The following is a 24151-nucleotide window of genomic DNA, read 5'->3' on the forward strand; positions in this document are numbered from 1 at the left end:
ACAAAAACTAGTTAGGATTTTTAGAAAGTTACAAGCAGTCACACAAGAAAATAGGCACACAATAGAAGCAGGCAAAAATAAGGAAGATGTAATTGAAGAATTTATGATAAATTTTATTTTTTATTTAATTCAGAACATGAAATGAATTATACTAATATGTTGTGCCAATAACAGTGGACGCTTCCGTAGAATATAAGTGGGGAAGACTCTTTTCTTTAAAAAGATCAACATTTGAAAGAATTATTTTTAAAGAATTTAAATTATTAGTTGTGAATAGAGAGGAGGAAATACTCATAGAAATAATAGCTAGAGCACTAGTTACTGGTCACAGGTTAAGTGGCTTTTAAAGGGTTTTATTAAACAAATCTATAAAATTTTAAAGATCTATATGTTTGCAGTCTTTTACTGAACTGTTTTTAAAAGAGAAGATTCAAAACTCACTAGAAGTATGCCTGTTCATTGAAATGAAATTCTGTAGCTATTACTTCTGGACCGTGCATCCAAAAAAAGTTGTGAAAAATTCTGTCTCATTCTTAAAAAAATGAAAATAAGAATATATCAAATTTTGTAGTATATTATGCAACTTTTACATGAATATTGGATTAACTTTAAAAGATAATCATTGCATCCCTCAGTTTCCCTCCCTGATTTTGAATAAAACCAAACCTAGATAAAAGCTTGGTCCAAATGATAGAATTTTTTCTTCTCAAGACCAGTTGAAGCTAAATTTTTCAAACATTTCTATATATACAACTGAACAAGGCAAGGAAAAATATTTTAAAACTCCTACACAATTTTTTTAGTTTCATGTCTTAGTGCTAACAGTCTTCACAGATGCATATATTTGATTTTAGGAGGCATAATATGAGTAATTAATGATAACTCAGAAGTTGTCAACTAGTTAAGAAAATGCATAGGAAAGCAAATACATTTAAGAAAAGTCAGAATAAAATCAGTACTGTGGCAGTATTTGTTTTCCTGATGCTGCTTTTTTACATCCTATGAATTAAACTTATGCCCTTCCTCGTTCCTACTTTTTATAGGAATAATCCTTGGTCAATAGAAAATATATTTGCAATGCATACTGCACTTGCACAAGTTTTTATTCTGTTCAGATACAATCTACATACAACGTATCTGTTTTTTCCAATAGCTACTGGAATATATAATCGCTCATAAACAATGTTATGTTTTTTGTTTTTTTTTTTCTTCATTAGGGGCTGATGTTATCAATTTTGATGGCCACGTAGTGCTACCATACAGATTCAGGAACAAGAAAATGAAAACATTGAAAGATGTCATCTCTCTGAAATTTAAGACCTCTGAAAGTGAAGGTGTAATTTTCCATGGAGAAGGACAACAAGGAGACTATATCACCTTGGAACTCAAGAAAGCCAAACTTTTTCTAAATTTAAATTTAGGTAATTTTTTTTTTTTTTTTTTTTGGTATGCTTTTGTGTCCTTTTTAACACTTGTTCTGGTTTCAGCTGAAATAAAGATGTCTTGGCTTTTGCTTAGTCATGGGAGCATGTCCATGGCCAAGCCAGGACAGGCCACTTAGTGGGAAAAAGAAGTCACCACTATACGCATGACTGCAAGGGGAGGGTGGAGCCAGGACAGGTGGCCAGAATTAGGCCAAGGGTTATTCTATAAAATATGACATGCAGAAGGTCATGACTACTACCCTCTGCTGATCTTCCACAGATGGGGAGGAAACTGCATCCCATAGTCTGAGGGGAATGAAGAAAGTCTTCAAGGCCTTGGGACAGTTGGTGAAAGGGTCTGGGGCACAAGTTATTTTCTCTTCCCTCCCTTCGTTTTCAGGTGATGACATGGGATGGAATAGAAGGATCCAGTCCATAAATGCCTGGCTACAAGACTGATGCTATAGGCAGGGCTTTGAGTTCTTTGATCATGGCTGGTTTTATAAGACACCAGACCTGACAGTAATACATGGAAAAGGTTTATTTCACAGTAGCAAAAGGGTTCTGGAACAGGAATTAGCAGGGCTCATCCAAAGACCTGTAAACTAAGTTTGAAGGGGGATGGGGATGTAGATTGACTTGGACTGGTGGAGAAGTGCTCTAGTATTGATGAAGGCCAGGACATGGGACAGACACCCCTTGAGGGTTGCTGGGCATTGGTTGGTATGGGGTAAGAACTTGCATTGCTGGCAGGCCACAGGTCAGCAGGGAGTTGTATTTATTGCTGTGGATTGGTCAGTAGGTAGAGAGTAATTGCACTGTGGCTGTATAATGTATGCATTTATATATTTATAGTTGCATTTCTTCCCATTTTCCTATTCTTTCTTAGTGTATAGTTTTTATCTCAACCTGCAATTCCTGGTTTTTTTGTTTTTTTTTTTTTTCCCCAATTCTCTCCCTCATTCCATCTGGGATGGAAAGGGGGAGTCTGGAGAGAGTGAATGGCTGTGTGATGTTTAGCTACGTGACAAGTTAAACCGCAATTCTCAAAAGAACTTATATCCTTCTTTTTCTTCAGATATGGCAGGCCACATAATTTAATTTTGTGAAAATATTCATCATTCCTTTTATGTTGTTCTTTTTTACTTCCTGTCCTATGTCCCCCCACTTTGTGTGAGATAACATGAAAGTAAAATCAAAATGAAGATCAACAATATATTATTATTAGAAACTTGTTGGAAAGGATTGGTAGGGGACTGGGAGAACTGTATTTGCCTCAGCTATAATTTCATCTTCAGAAACTTGCAAAATTGTTGAGATTGGAAGGACTTCTAGAGGTCATCTCGTCCATCCCCCAGCTCAAGCAGAATCAGCTAGAGCAGGTTGCCCATAAGTACATCCAGAGCTTCAAGTATCCAGAGCTTTGAATATCTTCAAGAGTGGAAATTGTCATTATCTCATTTTAAGAACACAATCAAGTGGCTGTGTGAAAGAAAGATGCTGTTTTTAATGCTAGGGGAATAAGGATCACTCTTAAAAATCTGCAGCAAAAAAAGATTACTGTATGGGAAGCTACAGGCCACATGAGGTTCAGTAACCTTCCTACAAGGAAACAGAGCTTGAAGATAGGCAGGGAGAAGGTCCTGTTTGTTTTTTTTTAAGCTATACTATGAAGCACTGGACCCACTGAAGCTGGTGAAAATTCTCAGAAGGATCAATAACCTTCAGCAAAAAAGCAGTAAAGATCATTTGTAGGAAAATACTGTATTAAGCCATGGCAGTGTGATTTGCTAGAATGTGTTGTCAACTTGCACATCTTTACTGATTTTCAGGCATGCTCCAGGAATGCATTGTCTTCTCATGTATTTAAAACATAGAAGAATACACTGAGTTATTGGGCAGTGCAGCGATTTTTTAAACTTCTTGGTGAATTTGTCATTTGCTGCTTCACTTGAGATATATACTACCTACCTTTCTGGCTTATTTATGTCAGCCAGACTGCAGTGAAATATGACCTCTGATGAGCACAGCTACACAGGCAAAAGTTTCCAGAAAGCACAGCAGTAAGCTGCAAAACTGTATTTACGTTAACTTTAATTGCCTCCCAGAAAAATTGCAGAATCACAGGTGGCCAGGGTTGGAAGAGACCTCAAGGATCATGAATCTCCAACCCCCCTGCCATGTGCACAGCCACCAACCTCCACATTTAATGCTAGACCAGGCTGCCCAGGGCCCCATCCAATCTGGCCTTGAACACCTCCAGGGATGGGGCATCCACAACCTCTCTTGGCAGCTGTTCCAGCACCTCACCACTCTCTCTGTAAAGAACTTCCCCCTGACATCCAACCTAAATCTTCCCTCTCTCAACTTAAACCCATTTTCCCTTGTCCTGCTGTTGTCTACTCTTTCAAAGAAATGACTCCCCTCCAGTTTGTAGGCTCCCTTTAGGTACTGAAAGGCTGCAGTGAGGTCACCCTGCAGCCTTCTTTTCTCCAGACTGAAGAAGCCCAGCTCCCTCAGACTATCTTGGTAGGGAAGGTGCGCTTTTCTTCAGGCTGTCCCGGCAGCTGCAGGTGCCTTTAGCGCACACCAGCTCCGGCACTGGGCTGTGTAATAGACGCTGAAAAGCCGACAGCCTGCGGGCTGACTGGAGCACACGTTGTGAACGCGGCCGAGCAGCACGTCAGTAAAGCGCAGCCCGGGCTGCCCGGTGCAAAGGGCGCACGCTGCTGAGAACGCCCCCTGGAAGTGAGCGCAGGGTGCGTGCTGAGCTGGATGGGGAGCAGCGCCCCCTGGTGGGGGACGAGGGAAATGCAGCCGCCGAGGTCCAGCCCAGTCCCCAAGTGTGGGGAAAGCGCATTTCTGGAACGTAGGTCTCACCCTATATGACTACATGACCCACATGACTATGAGCTACTTTATGGCTCCTTTTGTATACCAGAGGCTTCCTCCCGCTTTGAGAATGGATTTGGCCTAGGTGAGGCTAAGACGTGTATTACAGTGTTAGGTGAGGGAGCTGTAGAGCTAGGGACAAAATAACGTGGCATGATGCACGTGAAATGATTTGCCTTAGGGCATTTCATCATTGATGACAGTCCAAAAAGCCCACCAAACAATCTCTCTTCCTCAAAATTAAGACACTTGCACTTATGCCTTTGCAGGACAGATCTTTCCAGGTACAATCCCTTCCTGGTTTTGTGCAATTATCATCAGTCTCTGTTTTCAAAAGACAGGTGCCTGTGACAGATAGGTGAATATCTCCAGGAACCAAACTGAAACAATAGAAGCTAGGCACTTAATAAAAAGTAATCCCTCACAAAGCCCACCTAAATTGTTCAGTATCTAAATATTTTACAAATCTGGGTCATGGATCCCTAAGTTCATTTGGGGAGATGCCTATGTGGTCACCCTCACAGCGGTATGTGTCCCTTTTTAAAGCCGGTGGGGCAGGAAGCCTCCTCTGCATCTCCCATCAACTCTGGCCTTTGGTTATTACTAAAAGGTTTCTCTTTAGCTCCTGTTTGATCTTCCATCATCACAAAACAGCTGCTGTAAGGTCTTCTGCCCATTTGGCCTCTGACTAATCACATCTATCCTGATGTCTGATAGAGAGACCTCTTTGCGGTCTAATGGGAGCAGTGAGGGATTCAACAAAGGACCTTCCTTCCACTTTTAGAAAGAACTTTCATCAAAACGTAACTAAGCTAAGAAAACAGCTAGAGAACTGCTTACCATCTCCTTCAATCATGACTGCAGTGGAAACAAAACAGCTGAAGAGGAAGGAGAAACAAAGTTTTCAAGCAATGATTTTATTGACGGTAATTTCTCAAATGTATCTCAATAGCTTTCCTGTTTTATTTAAAATGAAATAAAAGGAGAATGATGGCAAGTCTGATTTGGGTTTCCAATTGAATCTTGTGTCATCTAATTACAAATGTCTTCATGATATTAAAAATGAAAATATTTCTTTACATCTGCTCCACCCTCTACAAATATGGTTTTGTTTTGCTGCTTCCCTAATCCTGAACATCTGAGCATTGGAAATCCAGCAATGAAGAGTCACATACGCATTTTTAGTAAACATCCAGCTGAACATCTGTACATCCACTCAACACACAACTCTTGCCTGGTGTATGTTCTTGCTCTATCCTGACTGCAATACTATTGCTAATCATGTCATGGCATTTATTGTCTGCAGGGATGCCAGCATATTTCAATCACCTGCCCTTCATCGCTGACAAATTTAGGATCCACCTGCAAATTTGCAGAACTCCCAAATGTAATCCTCCTTTATTTATCCAAGCAGAGATGTGTACACAACACCTTGCACCTGGCTTCCAAAGAATAAAGGTCTATCCATTATGGTGCTGGACTGCACAGTCAAGGGAGTCTGGAGGGAAACGGTACAACTACATATACCTCTTCTTTAAATGCTAGGTGCTGTCCTCTGACAAATTTAGTCTTTGTTAGTCTTCAGCAACCGGATGAAAGAGCTGCTTGATGCAGCTGATCTTAACACACGGTCATCTTAGAACTGCAGCTGTAAGGAAGACCACGCCATTCAAAAGCTTTGTGTTAAACCACTACTCCTGAGTGGCAAGTCGTCTTTATGTTCTTGGGGAAAACTGGGTGTCATTAGCTGCTCTCATTTAAACATCTGTAAAAGCTTGAAACAGCTCAACATAAGCAACACTAAGCTTGAAGAGCAACTAGATTCTGATTAGCCCAGCTATCCTGAAAATAAGAATTACAACTATTGTTTTGTACTTTTAGATCACTAAAATAACATTCCTTTTACTGTCTTTAACATTTCAACCCAAAAGTTACAAAAAAAATGCACTGAAGTGCATTGAAGTGCAGTGAAGTCCCCCCTGGTGGGGGACGAGGGAGATGCAGCCGCCGAGGCATTCTTGGTGCAACGAGGGACCGGGGCTTGTTCAGCTTGGAGAAGAGAAGGCTCCGGGAGACCTCCCAGGACTTGAAGGAAACGTATAAACTGTATAAACTGGAGGGGGAACAGATGTTTACGAGGGTGGATAATGACAGGATAATGGGGAATGGTTTTAAATTGAGACAGGGGAGATTTAGTTTAGATATCAGGGGGAAGTTTTGCATTCAGACGGTGGTGAGGCATTTTAAAAGGTAGCCCATAGAGGACGTGGATGCCCCATCCTTTGGGGCATTCGAGGCCAGGCTGGACGTGGCTCAGGGCAGCCTGGTCTGGTGGACGGTGTCCCTGCACATAGCAGGGGGTTGAAACTAGATGGTCATTGTGGTCCTTTTCAACCCAGGCTATTCTATGATTCTGTGATTACCTTTAGATCTTCGATGTAACGCATTACCTTAGAGAAGCTCACAGATTTCCAAATTAACCTTGTGTCTCTTACAGAAGATCTGTGTCAGCAAGGTGTCTTGACGTCAAGCTAAGAAGGAAGCTGTGTGCCCAGTGTCATTCAGGCCCAAACTGTGGTTTCTCCCTGGGAAGGGACACAGAGGGGAGCTGTTGAACAGGCACTGTGTCAGAACCTCTGCTTTCCCCCCCATCCCCCACTCTCTGCCCCTAGACTTCCTTTACTATAGAAGCTCCCCACAACTCCCCAGTTTTTCCCTTCCATCCCTCCCTCCATCACCAGAACCCCTTTCCACCCCACAGCAGTCCCACTCACTCACACCTTCCCCCCCTAGATTCCACACAACCCCCCTTTCCAGCCCAAAAAAGTCCCACTGACCCCTTTCTCACCCCACCCACACCCTCCTTTATCCCCTCTTATCCCCACTTGGAATCATGCAGAAGGATCTGCATGAGACATCCTAGAGAGGTTTGGGGGCTCCAGGGGGCTCTTCTGGACTCAACCAGAAGAGTCTGGAGATATCCCAGAGGGACCTGGTGTAGGGATCCTGCTTTGGCAGGGGGGTTGGACTCGATGATCTCTGGAGGTCCCTTCCAACCCCTACGATTCTGTGATTCTGTGATTCTGTGACCTTGGGATGTCCAGGGAGTCCCCAGGTTGGTCCTGTGGCACCATGGAAGGATCTGGAAGTTCCCACTATGGGCCCAAGAGCTCTGAGGAGTCCCTGGGCTGATCTGGAAATGGCCCAGCAGGGTCTGGTAGGGTCCAGGGAGTTCTCATGTGGGTCTGAGTGGTCCTGGAGTCATCCAGAAGGGTCTGGGGATGTCCCAGAGGAGTCCTGGGGTGTCCAGTGGGTGCTCATGTGAATCTGGGGGGTCTGGCCATCCGTCTCATCATCTGCTGTAACATGACCACAGCACTTTCATCAGTGGTTTGGACTCACAGCGACAAGACGCACTTTGTCAACTGTGTCACCAAGGAATCATAAGAATTGGAATCGTTGGAACTGGTTAATATGGACTGCTGTTTGTACTCTACAGAACCCATCCTTGTTCAGTGTATTAATTTTAGTTTAGCTACTTTTAGGATTGTTTTTGAACCGTGCTTCTTTTTCTCTTAATAGCGAAGGGGGAGATGTGGGATAAAGAAAGTCATTATCTTGCTAATGAGTAAAGAAACTTAGCAGTAACTTGAGCCAGACGTAAACACACACGAGGCTCCTGCTTCCTACATGTAAGTTGCTGTTGCACGGGTATAAAAGGTTGTAAGCATCTTCAGTAAAGGTCCTTCATCGTTCCTTCTGCACCAGAAAGGGAGTCTGAGCCTCTCCGCACCAGCAAGGGAGCTCGGAGCCCTCTTGCCAACAAAGAGGAGAGGAGAGAAGGAGAGGAGAGAAAAGATTGAGCAGAACAAAGGAAAAAGGGAAGAGAGGAGCTTGTAAGGGGGAGAAGAGTGATGAACGAGAGGGGAGAAGAAAGAGGGCAGAACAGAAGAGAGGATACAGGTAAGAAGAGCAGATCTAAAAAGATCCTTTTTCGGAGCAGGACACCATCACTCTGATCAGAGTGCTGTCATCTGTTCCCAGGCCCTAGAAAGGAAAGCAGCCCCGTGCAGCTAACACAGAACGTGCTGGAGAATCACTGACAGACACAAAGGTCTCAGTGCCCAGTCTTGTGCAGGAGCATTTACCTGCTCTTAATTACAGCAATTTTGCATTAATGGAGCGATCCATTAGCAGCTAGTGTGGAGAAGAGGAGGCCCAGGGCAGACCTTATTGCTCTCTATAACTACCTGAAGTGAGGTTGTCGTGAGCTGGGTGTTGGCCTCTCCTCTCATGTAACTGGTGACAGAACTAGAGGGAATGGCTTCAAGCTGCACCAGGGGAGATTTATGCTGGACATTAGGAAATACTACTTCTCTCAAAGAGTGGTCAGGCAGTGGAATGGGCTGCCCACGGAGGTGGTGGAGTCACCGACCCTGGAGGTGTTCAAGGAACGTTTGGATTTCGTGTTGAGGGATATGGTTTAGTGAGAACTATTGGTAATAGGTGGACGGTTGGACTGGATGATCTTACAGGTCTTCTCTAACCTTGGTGTTTCTGTGATCTTCTGTGATCTTCCCAGTCCCCAGTCCTGCCCTGTGCTGGTGCTCTGCAACAAACAGCAGTCCAACACACTGTGTCCCTGCAGAATCACAGAATCGCTCACGTTGGAAAAGACCTTCAAGAGCATCGAGTCCAACCATGACCTGAGCAAAGTACCCCAACTCTAACAACCCTCCTCTAAATCATGTCCCGGAGCACCACATCCAAACAGTTTTTAAACATGTTTGGGGATGGTGACTCAACCACCTCCCCAGGGAGCCCATTCCAGTGCTCAACAACCCTTACTGTTTAGAAGTTTGTCCTGATATCCAACCTAAACTTACCACATGCCTGTGCGTTCTGTGCAACCCCACAGATGTGACAATGGGGACTGGCTTCTCAAAGGAAACGGTGTCAGGAGGAAGCAGCTGATCCTGCCACTCACGCTGCTATTCTGGGAGTCCCTCCCCAGGACTCCCACAGCTTCCTCTTCCCAGCCCCGCTCAGCTCCTCGCGGGCTGCAGACGCTGCTGAGGCTCTCGCACTCCACGGCCGTCATCTTCTTCTCGTGCTGCCGGACCGCTCTCTGCAGGGCTGCGCTGAGTTCCTGCCGCTGCAGCCAGAACCGCAGCTCCCGTGCTGACGGATGGAGGAGCTTCGTGCCGGCACCCACAGCACGTGGTCCCCGGGCTGCCGGTGGCACGGCAGGATGCTCCCCTCCCTGCCTCCCATCGCCCCTCAGCTACGGCATCCTCCTATAATCTGCCTAAGGATTCCAAAGACCCTGCAGAGGGCTCCGGTCAGGCCGATCGACGGCTGATGCCAACGGCACGAGGTTCGACACCACCACACGCCGGGTCCCGCACTTTGGTCACAACGACCCCAGGCATCGCTGCGGGCTTGGGGCAGAGCGGCCGGAAGGCCGCGTGGAGGAAAAGGATCCGGAGCTGCGGGCCGACGCTCGGCTGAACGCAGCGCCCTGCGCAGGCGGCCGAGAAGCCGGCCGAGCATCAGCAGCAGCAGCAGCAGCTGATCGCCCCGCGCTCAGCCCCGCCCCGCACAGCGCCGGCCTCGGGCCGGCACCGCGACCGCCGCCTGCAGCGGGACGCCAAGGTGCCCCGGAGCCGCTCGTCTCCAGCGGGTTCCCCACGCCACCGCCGGGCCGCGCCGCCCGCCCGGACGCCCCGCTCCCCCACCTGCCGGCGGCCGCCAGCCCGCGCTCGCCGCTCTCCAGCAAGGCCCGCACGGAGCGGGGCGGGGCGGAGCGGGGCGGGGCGGGCCCGGCCTCGCTGAGGTCCCCCACGTCCCCGCCCTCCTCCCGCAGCCGCAGCCGAGGCCCCGGAAGCGGAGCGGGCGCACGACGGCAGGCATCGCGAGGGCAGCCGGGCTGGGGCCATGGGAACGCGCGCGGTGATGTCGCAATGACGGCGCGCCCGCGGACAGAAAGGACCCCGCGCGGAGCGCCCGCCCCGTTCGGCGCACCGACCAATGGCAGAGCGGAGGAGGCGGGGCCGAGCGCGGGCTCTCCGCCAATGGCGGCTGCGGACGCGGGGCCGCCGCCATGGTGATGCCGATGGCGCCGGCGGGATGGAGGAGCCGCGGGGCTCCGTGCGGGGAAAGCGGCGCTCCGCCGCTCCGCTGCCCCGCCGCCGCCCTCGGGGACGCCGCGCGGTCGGGGGAAGGCGGCGCGGGGGCACCGCCGCCGGCCCCGTCCGTCCCCCGTCAGAATCCGGCTGTCCTCGGAGGGGGAACCGAGCCGTCCTCCGTCGTTGCGGCGAGGCGCTGCCGGGCTGCGAGAAGCGGCGGCTGACCGCGAGAGGCGGGACCCGCACGGTGTCCGGGAGCGGCTCCTGGCTGAGCCGGGCAGCCCCGGAAGAGAGGGAGCGATCGCGCGGATCGAGGCGCGTTCGAGCCCGGCACGGAGTCCGGCCCAGCGGAGTCCGCTTCTCGCTCGGCTCCAGTCATCGGCAGCGCTGTGCTGAGCTGCTGCCCCGCAGCTGCAGTCTCCAAGCGCCGTTTTCCATCTGATGCCGTGGAGACGGCGCGCCCTCCCTCATTGCAGCGCGTAAAGCCGCCCCCCCGGCGACAGCGCATGCGTGATGGCGTCCCCGTGGCGACAGCGCCTCAGCGCGTGCGCCGCGCCGTCCCCGCTGGGTGACGTCACCAGCCCCGCGACCCGAGGAGGAGGCGGCCGTGCGGAAGTGGGGCGGCGCACCCCGGGGCTCCGAGCGCCGCCTCAGCTTCTACAGGTGGGTGTTCGGGGGGGGGCACCGGGGCGGGGCCGGGGATAAGGGGGCTGGGGGCCACGTGCCGCTCTGCGTTGGCCCCGCGGGGTCTCTGTGGCGCTCGGGGCTTCCGCTCGGCGGGGGCAGCTGCCCTGTGTCTCCCCGCCTCCCCCGCCCCGTGTATTTCACTGCCCTCCTCCCCTCCCCCCGCCACTGGTCGCCCACAACCTCCCCCGTCGCTCTGTGTGACCCCCGGGGTTGCGCCTCCCCTCCCCTTTTTCCCCCTTCCAGTTCCCCCATTCTGATCACTGTAGTCCTCTTCATCATCATCAAATCATCAAATCACCAAGGTTGGAAAAGACCTTCAAGATCATCCAGTCCAACCATCCACCTACCACCAATATTTCCCCACTAAACCATGTCCCTCAGTACGACATCTAAATGTTTTCTGAACACCTCCTGGGAAGGTGACTCCACCATCTCTTTGGGCAGCCCATTTCAGCATCTAACCACACCTTTGAAGAAGAAATTTTTCCTAATGTCCAATCTGAATCTTCCTGGCACAACTTGAGGCCATAAACACACAACCTGCTGTTAATACTTTTCCTAATGCCCTGACAATACTGAATGAGAAACACATCAACCTCCTGCTAGATATATCCGAATCAAGTCAGTAGAACAACAGAGAAAGTAGGAGATGCTAACATCTGAGGAAAAAATACTGAGAAGGGGAAGTAAAACAAGAAGAAGGCAATGAAGTGGCAGGTGGGTTGTCCCTCCATACCTCTGCTGGTCCTTCACTAAAATTCTTTTCTGAGGGCAGGGCTTTCTTCTCACTGCAATTTCTTGCTTCCTGCAGCCCTTCCCTAAGGCAACAGACACATTCCTGCCAGCTGCATTAATAACTTCCACCTTGTGACACTGAAAACAGTGGGGAACTGTTTAAAAGCATCCTGTCTTGTACAGATACATACAGAAGCAGCAATTACAGTAACGAGAGGAATAATAACGACAAGAAAAAGCACAAGGTGGAAAAAGCCTGTGAAGAAAGTGTGGGCGAAAGCATTTTTTCAGGTTCCTTGCACGAAATATTCCCAAGCAACAGACACTGTGAAGTGGGAGAAATCCAGAACTTCTACAGCATTTTGTCTGAATGCCCTCACAAAGAGAAAGGAGCGGGCTTCAAGACAGGTATCAGGATTTGGCCAATAATAAAACATACCTTTAGTTTTAAATGTGTTCCTTAACCCATTGTGTTACTTTGGCTCTATCTGAAGGGTTGAAAACTAAGTGCTTTTTTCTCTGCTTGTAATCCATTTCCTGTGGGTTGTTACCACCTATCTATCTGGCAGGAACTACCCAGTTACCCCGTTGATCAAACCTTACCTTTGGATGTCATCCAAAATTACTTAACAGAAAAGAATCCAACTGGCATATCTACTATGAGGAGAATGAGCAACATTTCCTTGAAGAATTTACTCAAAGTAGGCGTGCGTATTATGTGCCAAGAAAAGAAGGAAATTTGATGCTAGCATCAGTTGATGAACATTAGCATATATTCTTTATATGGTACATGCTGAAGGCAATGCTGGAAAAAAAAAATATGAAGAAAAATCATTGTTTTAAGGTCTTCCTGCCTCAATTTAGGGAAAGAAAATGGCAAGTTCTTCAATGGAAAGGCTTTTTTGTTGTTTTGTTTGTTTGTTTGTTTTCCATGAAGAATGGAAGTACTTCAAGAGATGGGGGTTTTGTTGTCAATGTCTAAACAAAACATTTGCATTGAATTCAAAATCTGTATGTTTCAGCGTGTCCAACACAGCCAAAATATTTTGCTTAGAGAAGGCAGGCATGTGTTACTATTTTCAATGCGTTTCATGTTTTAAAAAAAAAAAAAAAAAAAAAAGTCAATAATGAAGCATTCACTCTGTTGATCCAGTTCTCACTGAGTCATTAAGGGCAGGGAACAGAAGAGACAGAAGGATATGAGACATCTTTGAACGCAGCGTATACAGCGGACTACTGAGAAATTCAAACCCAAACGTCTAGACTAAGTGGAAAAACTTGAAGGAAAAGAAAATAAAAACAACACACAAAAACACAACTTGGAACGAAGTCAAAAAACCAGGATGAAATGAAACAAACTCCATCTCCCCTCATGGAGATGTTTTGATGCAGTTTGGCAGACCAGCTATATGCTCACTTCCTGCTCCCAGGCCAGCTGTGAAGATTGCTCTCTGAATTATGGACTCACAGAATCGTTAAGGTAGGAAAAGGCCATGAATATCATCTGGTTCAACCGTAGACCTCTGGAAGGTTTCCTCCCAGACCACCACCCCCTTCCTTCAGGGGACAGGTGCCATGGTTTATTTTAGTGGGCAGCACCTCCTCAACTTAAGTTCCCTTGCCTTCAGTTCTCTTGCCCCTCTGCAAACACAGCAGCATGCCCCTAAAAATAAACAAACAAATAAATAAATAATCCTGTGGTTTTGACACCTGTCCTCAAATTCCATGTCTGCTTTGACAGAATTACATGTTTTTAGAGGAGTACTTGGCCTGTGATTTTCAGTTAGTTCTGTCAAGCAGTGCACAGACCTTGGTCTCTGTAAAATGGGGCTCTCAGATAGGGTGAGCAAAGCTCACATGAGGGGAAATCACTAAGGGCAGGCTTGTCAGCAGGTTTGAATCTATCCCCTGAACAAAAAGAAGTGAAAAAACAAATTTGGCATCTTGGAGCCCAAACTGGCAGGCCTGATCTGAAATGACATTGCAGTTTTCATTAGCTAGTAGGAGCTGATTTCTTTCCTCCTTATCCAACACGACCTTGAAACATACCTTAAGCTTAAGTAGGTTGTTGTAGTCTTCAGGGGCCTATACTAGCTTTCCACTAATGGAAACTAAGTTTTGAACTCCAGGGGATGAAATGAGGTGAACAAAATTGTCTATCTATCTAGTCACAGCTGTAAGATTTAAGGCATATGAAATAAAAAATGGGGCAAAAGGGACACCAAGAACCGGTTTGAACTTTAAGGTAGTAGAATATGTATAGGGCTGGAGCTGAAGAAGTAGCTTAAATAAGAGTCTTGTTTCTTGTTTTTGGCTTTTGTGGTTCAGCAGGGTGCAAGGATGACAAATATTTAATACCAGACCACTTCTGCCACAAAGCATGGCCATGGCTACAGAGGCTGGATGATGTCAAAGGATACAGAACAGCAGTCGTGTGATTATCCAGTGCATCACGTGGTAAGTAGGGGAGCTAATATGACTCTGACACCAATTCTTAGTCTTCAGGCTTTTGTAGGATGGTATTCCTTAGCAGTATCTCTCACCTGGGGGTAAAGGGAAGGAGACCAAACATCCTCGGACAACCACATGCAATTTCTCACCATCATCAAAAAAGTAACCTGCTGTCAGTCATCTGGCTTGCTCCCTTCTGAGGTTACAACCCTTCAACAAAAGCAATTCAACAACAGACCACTCATAAACTCACGGTCAACAAAAATAGTTCTTTTTTTCTATTGCTGGAAGAGCTGCAGCAGTTTCAGTCTCCCGATGAGCTATACCACTGCAGCACTTCTTTGGGCTTGAGTTAGTGGTGCACCACTTTAACTTAGTAGGCTTAGTAAAATACAGAAGGTACTTCACCTTTTTACTGAGAGGGAGGGCAGGAGAGGCAAAAATTGCTACTTCTTGCAAACTACCCTCAGTTTGCAGTATCCTAATGCTCTGTATGAAAGCCTAAAACCACAAAGAAAATGACTATATCTTTAAATATTAGCAATGCAATTTCCTTTCTTCTATTCTTGTGAATTCCAACTGCTTTCCTGATGTTTGCACTTACCAAGTAGACAACCCAGTGATTACTTTCTGTGATCAAACCTGGCAGCTGTGAACTCAAAAGGGCAGGCTGGAACGAAAGCAACACAGCAATGCTGGAGAAAAGAACAGCGTGGCTTCACGTGGTGATGGAGCTTTGTTTCCTATCTCCTCTGAAATTCTGCTCTTTCACATACCCTGCTGTTGTACAGCAAGAGGAAAAAAACAATCAGTGAAAGGGTTGAGTTTGTAGGAGACATGAGCTCCACTTGAAGAGCCATGAGACGTTGGCTGGTATGCTGGTTCAAGGGTATGCTGGTAACTCGTAAACTGAGAAGCCTCCAAGTAAACACTCAGTGTGTCAATAAAAGGCTTGGTGGAGGGCAGAGAAATGTGCTGCTCCTTAAGGCGTGGTGCCCCCATGAACGGATGCACACGGTGTCCATCTCTGCTCTGCATTTAACGCAGGGCCCATGTCCCAGCCCACGTCCCAGCCACGGATCGCGTCCCGACCCATGCCTCGAAGGACTACATCGCAGTGCTCGCCCTATACGCGGGACCAGCTGCTGAGCCCAGATCCCCCAGCGGGGGCAAGGGGCTGCTCAGTAGGGCTGCCCTTTATGCTCTCACCCCCTCGGGCCCCTCCTGCGAGTCTAGGGGGCGCCGAGCTCGAAGGTCGCTCGATGAGGGCCGGGGGTCGCCGGTCCGGTCCGGTCCGGTCCGGGGCAACGGAGAGGCGGCGTGAAGGGCCGTCCGCACACCCCGGGAGCTCCCCGACAGCCCGAGCGGCCGCAAACAGGGTTAAGGCCGAGGCGATTTGCGCGTAATCCCCGGCACGGCCCGGGGAGAGGGGCGCGGTGCCGGGTAGGGGCGGTGAAGGGGGAGGGCAGCTCGGCTAGACCCCCGGGAGCCGGGGGAGGGAGCGGAGCCGGTGGGGAGGGAGGACGGGGCCCGGAGGGGGCCGGGGGGAGAAAAGGGAGGAGCGGCAGGGGGTGGAGGGAAGGAAGAGCGGCGTGGGGAAGCGCTACGCGCCCGAGCGGCGGAGGGAGGGAGGGAGAGGAGGAGGCGGCGGTGGAACGCGCTCGGCTCCGTGGGCCGAAGGTGCCCACCCCTCCCCTCTGTGCCTCCCCCGTTTTGACCCCCAGGGTCCACCTGTCTGCCCCCCCCCCCCCCCCCCCGATCCCAGCACCGGATGCCAGCACCGGGACAACCGCCTGTCCCGAAGTCCACACTGTCACTGTAACCATGGAATCTGGGGCCGTACCAACCCGTCTACCTCGAGAGCCCCATCAGCGTCCTACAGCTCCTGGAGCCTGGTGTCGCTGTCACCCTGGCTGTCCATGACTGTCCCAAGCTGTCCCCCCTGCCATGGTGGCACAACTGCAGCGCGGTGCCATCCTCATTGAAGAGGTGACGAGGAGGGGTACAGGGAGGGGGGCTGGGGACAGTTGGGGGACACGTGGGGTGTGACATGGGGTTGGTGGTGTCACCATCGTTGGGTATCACCTTCACTGGATGCCATTGGGTGTCATCGAGTGTCACTGTCTTCAGGTAACACCGTGACACAGGGTGACCTCGATGTGGAACAGCCGTGATGCAGTGTCCCCATCCCTGGCTGTCACTGTTGTTACCGTCATCCGGTGTCGCCATCACTCGTGTGTCACCATCCCTTGGATGACATTATTCCCTGTGCTGTGATCACCACACAGAGGTAGGCACTGGTGGCCCCGCGTTGTCACCGTGCTGTCTCTGAGCCTCTTGCTGTCCTTTGTCACCCCTCCAGGCCTGCCTACAGCCGGACTCAGTGACACTGGAGCCCTCTGGTGCCCATCATTGTCTGCCACGAGGACGGGGACACACACGGTGGTGAACTCTGTGCCACCACCAGGGGAGACCACATGTGACATCAGCGTGGCACAGCCGTGATGCAGTGTCATCATCGTTGTGCGTCGCCAGCAGCTCACCAGCTTCAGCCTGTATGACACGTGGCAAGTTCTCGTGCCATTTGCCGAGTAAACCACGGTGACTGTCAATAATGATATTTCAACCTCGTGAGGTGTGTGTGTGCCTGTGAACGCACAGGTTTTTGTTTATTAAGCAGACGTGAAACAACTTCTCTTACTAAGCCATTAAAGTTAGGCTTGCGTTCTTTCATAACAGAATTCAGTAAGTTAACTGGAACTCCTCCTGGAAGAGGAGATCTCCTCTCCATGCCAGTGACCCAACAGAGCTCCAGGTGACCCGGGCTGATGTCACAGTGCGATGCGCTGCATCACAAGGAGATCTTCCACAGGGCAGCATCAGTGCCAGCACTTCCCTGCAAGGCCTGGGCGCTGCTGCAGCACTGCTCAGGGGCTCTGTCCTTCTGCGGTCAGGAGTCGGCTCAGGGGCAGCAAGGCTGCACTGGGTGACCTTTGTTGACACGTGGAGGAGCAGGGGCACTTTGCGGAGAATTGTTGGTTGGTTGAGGAGCCTTGTTTGTGGAGGGCATCCTTAGTTCTGAGCTGAGGGCTGTCGGCCAGCGACATGGAAGGCTGCTGGACTGTGAGCCTCAGCTCGGAGCTGGTCTACACGTTCCCAACGCTGCTGGAACTCTCTACCAAAGGTAAGGCTTTCCGGACTCCCTTCCCAAGGCATCGCACGGGGCTGTTAGCTGTCCAAAGCCTCAGCTCCTGCTCTCTGTGCTTGGCTGGGCATGGCTGGGGGCTGCTGCAAGAGCCCTGCCCAAGGGTCCAGCTCTTCTGGGGACCACGTGGCAGCCAGGTCCCAATAGTAGAGCTGCCCAGAGCCCCCAGGTTCCTTTAGGCATGCTCAGTCCCCTGTGATAGGGCAGTCCAAGACCAGGTTTCCCTGGGAGAACACACCTACAGGTGTTTCCGTAGGTTCCTGCTCTGGGAGGAAAGGCATCCTGTGTCCCACAGGTTTCCTATGTCCCCGTTTCCCCTCGGGGCCCTGAATAAGGCTGAAATCAGAGCAAAGCCCAGCTCCGCTAGCCATGGCGGTGCTTTTCTGGGGTGTGTGCGTGTGCCTGTATCGATCACTGTCTGTGTGAGGAGCTTGCCAAGCAGTTGTGAAGAGGCTGTCCTGGAGCATGACATGTCTTTTCTTTCCTTTGCAGAGATTGTGGCGGTCTGGGATGCCGTGTCTGATTACATCCTGGAACAGATGAAGCTGGACAAGGTGGGCTGGTATGCTGGTGGCCCTTGCCCTGGAGAGAGGTTCAGTCCCGCCAAGAGTGTGGGCCTCACAGAGCAGTCCCTCCCTGAGCACCACACTGAGCAGCACTCTGAGCCCAAGCCGGGTGCCCAGAGCAGCCTGTTGGCCAACTGGGAGGGAAACCCAAGGCCAGAGCTGCCCTGAGCAAACGTTCGGCACACGCAGGGGCTTTGCTCTGCCCTGTGATCAGAACGGGGAGAGCCAAGGGAGAAATGGGTGGGGGATTTTTTCTGGCCCTATGCCAAGGATGTCCTTGGGAATAAGTCCCAGGCTTAAGCCCTGTGCTGTAAATGCCCGGGCTCTTCTCTAGCCAAAGGATGTTGGGAAATACTATGCGAAGGTGACTGTCTTGCAGGGATCACAGATTTTTCCAAAGCTTTCCAGAGAGCCCCATCTCACCCTGCTGTCCATCAGGAGTGGGGAGGGCGGAGAGCAGTGACCCCATGCTCTTGATGTTTGTGGCTTTTGCCGCCCCTAAAGTACACACTCGTCAGCCTTTCTGTCTTTTCCCCGTGCAGGGAGTCCTGGTTCCGGGGCTCGGGGTCTTTGCTGGGGTCCGAGAGCAATTCCACAGCAAAGAAGAGGCAGTTTCGGTGCTAAGGCCTGTCTTCCAGCTGGACATCGGGGTGCTGTGGCTGCAGGACCTCCAGTCACCCAATGACATCATCCCTGGTGAGAAGGCAGCAGCCACCTTCCCCTTCCTGTCCCACGTCTGGCTGGGTGTGTTATCCCTGCTCTCTGGAAATGGCCGGGAGCAGCAGAGAATTGTCTGCAAAGCTCGGGGTACAGCGTGAGTTCATCCCGAAGGAACCACAGCTCAAGAGCTGTTTCTCCGAAAGACCTTTTCTATGGGATTTGGTCACGATCATGTTGCATGGGAATGTGGCTTGCTGTGGCAGTGAGGCTGTGCCTTCTCCTTGCAGACGATGTCAAGATTGAGTCGCTCAACTACCGGCAGCTCTCGCGAGCCTCCGGCGTCCCGCTGAACGTGGTGCTGCGCTGCGTGCGAGAGAGCGTGCTCTTATACTGTCACCTCCTGAGGAACAGGGAGCCCGTCTCATTTGTCTTTAAGAACATCGGCGTTATGACGTGCCAAGACGACTTCCTCCTCATGAGGTTCTTCTGCAGCTGCATTGCAACGCTGGAAAGCAATGCCACCGTCCTTTCTCTGTTCCGCACTGTAAGTTGAGGAGGTTTTGAGGGTGCGCCATCAGATCACTGCTGGCCAGCCTGGATGTGGCAGGCCAGTCCAATGCTTGTCCCCACGGCTTTCTCCACTAGCAAAGAGATTTCCTGGATCTCTGCCCCTGCAGAAAGCCTGGCAGTGCTCTTGCACAGCCTCTCTATTTGGCCATCCTGCTCCTTCAGAGCAGAACAAAGCTCTGATGTTCACGGAAGAGGCTTTGGTGGAGAGCAGCTTTCTCTTGGCATGGGAGCCAGGCTTGCTTCCTGTCAAGAAGAGCCATGAAAAAATGGCCTTGGCAAGCCTCCAGCAGGTCTGTGTCCCTTTGCAGAGATTTTGGACAGAAGATTCTGCTGACTTCGGGCCAGAGACCACCGCCCATGGGATCCGGGTGTTCCCGAGGTGAGCGCATTTCCTCTGCAGCACTTAGCTGGCCAGGAGACAGGCTTATTTCCCACCTCCTCCTCTGAGACGTGCCCTGCTGGGTCTGCGTGCTCGGCATCCAGTTGGGTAGAAATCCTGGAAAGTCTGGCTCCTGGGAATCATGGTTGTGTTACTGGTGCCCAAGCTGTCCCAATTCTCATCAGAGAGAATGGACTGCATGTGCAGAGGAATTTGGGCTACGTGTGCTGGTTTGGCATGGCCAGGAAGGAAAAGGATGCCACGCTTTGCATAGCACATAGATAAATACCGCCAACAGCTGCATGGGTAGGAGGTCATCCTTCTTCAAGGGTTGTCACTCTTTGTTTCCAGGTTTCAGCTCACTGTGGAAAAGAGCAGAGCAGAGGTTGCCGCGGAAAAGAAAGCTGCAGTAGAGCGGAAGATGAGTAGAGGTGAGGGAACGGGTCCCAGCTGTAGGGAGGTGGGCCCTGTCCCGTGCCGGGTGGCTGGATCCAGGTTCACGTGCTGTGTCCGTTGGGCTGCTCTGAAGAACTTCTTTCTGTCTTGGTTCCAGGGGGCTCTGCCGGCAGGCTGCTGCAGAGGCGGAAGACACTTCCCCCCTCCATGCTGCTGCAGCGCAAGCCAAGCTCAAGGCAGAAAGATGTGGCGAAGGAGCCTTCTGCCAGGTGAGAGCCTTGGGTGAAAAGAAGAAGGAGATGCGTGTGCTCGTGTAGGAGTAGCCTCCCCTTTGGAGCTGCCAGCTCTCAGCACCCAGAAAGGCTCCTGACACACGTGTCCCAGTGGGAGCCGTTCTCTCCAGGGATGGCAAGCACGCGGCACAATTGCTCGAGGCAGACACACCAGCTTCATGTTCCACCCTGGCCCCCGATCCCTGGGGGAGCTGAATGCTGATCCCCATTGATGGCAGAAGCTCTTCTCCCTTCAGGGGTCTCTCCGCACTGCACCGGAGCCCATCTTTACAGCTGTGGGAGCACGGGGGGAGACTGAGGTGCCCTGGGCTCCTGCAGACTCCTCTTGTGTCTGTTTGCAGCACGCTCCCGCCATGTGCAGGCAGCTCCCGCAGGACGAAGAAAGCGGGACAGAAGGAAGCATCTACTCCTGCCCAGACCAGCACTGCACTCCCTGCCACAGAGGAGTCTAAGAGGGTGCTGCAGGTACCGGCCCTGCCTTGCTACGGGGACTGTGCTGCTTGAGACTGCACAAATGACAGAATGGTAGAATCATAGAGAAGTTTGGGTTGGAAGGGGCCACTCAGACCACCTAGTTCCAATCCCCTGCTGTAGGCAGGGACACCTGTCTCTAGACCAGGTTGCTCTAAGCCTGACCCAGCCTGGCCTTGAGTGCTTCCACAGGGAGGGAAGCAAAAGCCTCTGTGTGTGCAGTGACCTGGAGCACAGCCCTTGGGGTGCCATCATTTCACATTTCTACCCGCTCCTTCAGCTCCTCTTCAGTAGATGGAGGGTGCTGCACACCTTCCCTATCTTTTCTCGCCTCCTGGCCTGCCACCTGCCACAGCACTCTGATTTTGAGCAGGGGCCATGAGAGTGGAATACGACCTCTGAGCCACGTTTGCTACAAGTTGCGGATCCCGTCCTGCCTTTAGGGCCCCTGGTCTTTCAGGGACAAAACAGTGCTGACCGGCTGCCAGAGGCGAGGAGCAGGAGCGTGGAACTGAAGGAAAGTCCCAGGGGCTGAGGCTGATCCTGTATGCTGCTGTGTCTCTGCAGGAGCTCCGGGAAGTGTCTGCATTGTGGAAAGAAGTAGACCGCACGTGGCCCATGCACCAGCAGCAAGTAGAGCAAGCACGGGCAGAAAGGGCGGTGTGGGAAGGCTGGAGCGTAGGGGCGGACCAGCGTCCACCCCAGGTACTGTCAGGGATCGAGCCTGCTGGCAACAGCCGCCATCCTCTGAGCCAGGCTGCGAGCTCAGCAGGACTGAGGGGGTGGGGAGTGGGACAGGCGCCGTGCAGCATGGCAGGGGCTGGCCTGCTCCTCCCTGGGAGGAGAGCTTGGCACCTCGCAGGGAGAGCCCTGCAGGGAGAAGGGAAGGGCGGCGGGCAGCCGTGGGCTGGCAGGGCCAAGTCTCCTGCTTGCCGGGGCCTGCTGCAGGGCCCTTGACAGAGGGCTTCTGAGAAACAGCCCCGTGCTCCCAGCCACTTTGCTGACAGCGTCTCCTCTTTGGCAGCTGATGGCCAGGCAGAGCATGCGTGCTCCGCATCCTCCAGCCCAGCCCAGGGGACAGCAAGTGGAGAGGAGGTGGAGGAAGGATGTGGATCCTCTGCCGGGAAGTAAAATGGGAACAGCGACCAAGCTGGCACTGCATGCTGAGTAAGTGTGTGCGGGCTCTGCTGGCTGCCTGAGGCACTCGGGCAGCTGTGACCCTGCAGCTCGGGGACAGGCACGGCCCGGCCAAAAACTCTGGCGGGGTGCAAGGGTGGGGACACGCGGCAGCACGGGGATGCTGGGCTGGGTGAGGGGAGAGGCAGGGGGCTCAGCAGAGCCCAAGGGATGACTTTCTCCTCCTGCTGCAGCCTCCTTTCCCCACGAGTGGCTCGGGTGCTCCAAAGGTTGGAGCCGCACCTCCATCAGCAAGAGGCTTTTGCCAGCACAGCGGAAAGAAACCGGCAGAAGCTGGAGCTGAAGCGGCAGCTCCCCTGGTGAGCTCCACAGGCAGCAGATCCTGAGAGCCGGGCTGGAGCCCAGCCTGCACTACTTGCCTGCGCTCAGCCCGTAACGCTCCGTGCGCTGTTCTTTTCACCTCCATAGTGCTCGATGCTCGCGTCGCTCCAGAGGGGAAGGTGCAGCCAACGGTGGTGACCGCGGTGGAGCTCTCGGCAAGGGGGCTGGGAAGCTGTCCAGATTTCCACCTGTGAATGGAAGATCGTAGAATCAAAGACTCATTGAATGGCCTAGGTTGAAAAGGGCATTGAAGGTCGTCTAGTTTCAACCCACCTGCTATGTGCGGGGTCGCCGACCACCAGACCGGGCTGCCCAGAGCCATATCCAGCCTGGCCTAGAATGCCTCCAGGGATGGGGCATCCCCCACCTCTCGGCAAGCTGTTCCAGCACGTCACCACCCTCCGCGGGAAGAACTGCTAACATCTAACCAAATTCTGCCCCCCTTTCCACAGTTTAAAACCATTCCCCCTTGTCCTGTCACTATCCAGCCTCGTCAACGGCTGTTCCCCCTCCACTTTATATCCTCCCTTCAAGAATTGGCCACAATGAGGTCTCCCCGGAGCCTTCTCCTCACCAAACTAAGCAAGCCCAGTTCCCTCCACCTTTCTCAATAGGAGAGGTGCTCCAGCCCTCTGATCATCTTAGTGGCCCTCCTCTGGATTCGATCCAAAGCTCTGCGTCTTTCTTGTACTGGGGCCCCAGCCCTGGACGCAGTACTCCCAATAAAAATAAATTGGCCTTATTTCCAGTCGGTCTGCTGGTGTCGTGTCTGTTGCCATCAACTAATGTGATGGAGCCGTGCTTTGAGAGAGGAGTTTGGGTGGCAACAAGAGCTGCTCCCAAGGCCCGGTAGGCCCATGCTCTCCAAGAGCGGATTCCCAGGACGGCAGCCATCTCTGCTGGCCGTGCACACTTCCTGTGCAGAAGAATTTATGTGTCCCCTCGTATCCCCATAGCTCCCTCCCAGCAACAGAAATTCCGTGGGAGAACCGCAGGGGAGCTCTGTGGGGACGAGGAGCAGGCAGGGGCATAGGGAACATGAGGGCTTCTGAAAGGCCTCTCCTTTCCCCAGAGGGCTTGTGAGCACTCCTGCCTGCAGCTGGGAACTGTATTGCCAGGAGCTCTGCAAAGGTGGATTTGCTTGTAACTGTAGGCAGGGAGTTTCAAACCAACACTGCCGTCCACAAGGGGAACATTTACATTCTCTCTCTGACAGCACTGAGACAAAGATTTGAGCTGGCAGTCTGAAGGCCACATTAAGCTTGACTGGAACAGCTGTACAGTGAGAAACCATTTGCCTTTTCACGGGGAACACAGCTGGAAGGGAAATCCAGAACAGGGGAAAGGAAGGCAGATGGTTGCCAGGCAGAGCTCTGAGCGCAAGGAGATCTTGGAGTGGATGCTCCTGGAAGAGATGCTCAGACACATGCGAGATGAGGACGCGATCCAAGACAGCCAGCACAGCTTCACCAAGGGCAGATCGTGCCTGAGCCATCTGGTGGCCTTCTACATTGGGAGTGCCGGCACTGGTGGTCCAAGGAGGGGCAACTGATGTCATGCACCTGGGCTTGTGTGATGCCTTTGACATGGTCCCGCCCCATATCCTTATCTCTAATTGGAGAGAGATGGATTTGAGGAGCAGCCTCTCGAGTGGATAGAGAATTGGCTGGATGGTGGAAGCCAGAGGGTTGTTGTCAGTGGCTCCACATCCCGGCGGAGGCCGGTCACCAGCGCTGTCCCCCAGGGGTCCATCTGGGGGCACACTAACACTACTCG

The 24151-nt window shown here is 51.7% G+C and overlaps 1 protein-coding gene and 1 long non-coding RNA gene across 20 annotated transcripts; one reads left to right on the forward strand and one right to left on the reverse strand.

Annotated features, from left to right (window-relative positions):
- Positions 1 to 2041: 2041 nt before the first annotated feature.
- LOC149911972 (uncharacterized) lies at positions 2042 to 10133 on the reverse strand. Its single transcript, XR_016462514.1, has 3 exons — positions 7407 to 10133; positions 6798 to 7308; positions 2042 to 6429 (listed from the first exon to the last, which is right to left on the reverse strand). It is a non-coding gene; the product is annotated as an uncharacterized LOC149911972 (long non-coding RNA).
- A 255-nt stretch (positions 10134 to 10388) lies between these two features.
- On the forward strand, positions 10389 to 23117 carry LOC149911973 (coiled-coil domain-containing protein 81-like). Of its 19 annotated transcripts, none has more exons than XM_090132837.1 (17): positions 10389 to 11107; positions 11576 to 13346; positions 14195 to 14323; positions 16083 to 16306; positions 16448 to 16952; positions 17036 to 17501; positions 18015 to 18076; positions 18631 to 18784; positions 19036 to 19292; positions 19627 to 19697; positions 20049 to 20128; positions 20251 to 20362; positions 20728 to 20851; positions 21425 to 21562; positions 21882 to 22024; positions 22228 to 22353; positions 22463 to 23117. In XM_090132837.1, the coding sequence occupies exons 6-17, from the start codon at positions 17423 to 17425 to the stop codon at positions 22581 to 22583; spliced, it is 1467 nt and encodes a 488-aa protein (XP_089988963.1). In that variant the 5' UTR covers positions 10389 to 11107; positions 11576 to 13346; positions 14195 to 14323; positions 16083 to 16306; positions 16448 to 16952; positions 17036 to 17422; the 3' UTR covers positions 22584 to 23117. The 19 variants fall into 19 exon arrangements, with proteins under 19 accessions (XP_089988963.1, XP_089988966.1, XP_089988968.1 ...); XM_090132840.1 differs by having other exon boundaries at positions 11738 to 13346; XM_090132842.1 differs by having other exon boundaries at positions 11943 to 13346.
- The last annotated feature ends 1034 nt before the right edge of the window (positions 23118 to 24151 follow it).

This window comes from Phasianus colchicus, unplaced genomic scaffold, assembly GCF_987193195.1.
Source record: "Phasianus colchicus unplaced genomic scaffold, bPhaCol1.hap1.1 HAP1_SCAFFOLD_48, whole genome shotgun sequence".
Classification (NCBI taxonomy): domain Eukaryota; kingdom Metazoa; phylum Chordata; class Aves; order Galliformes; family Phasianidae; genus Phasianus; species Phasianus colchicus.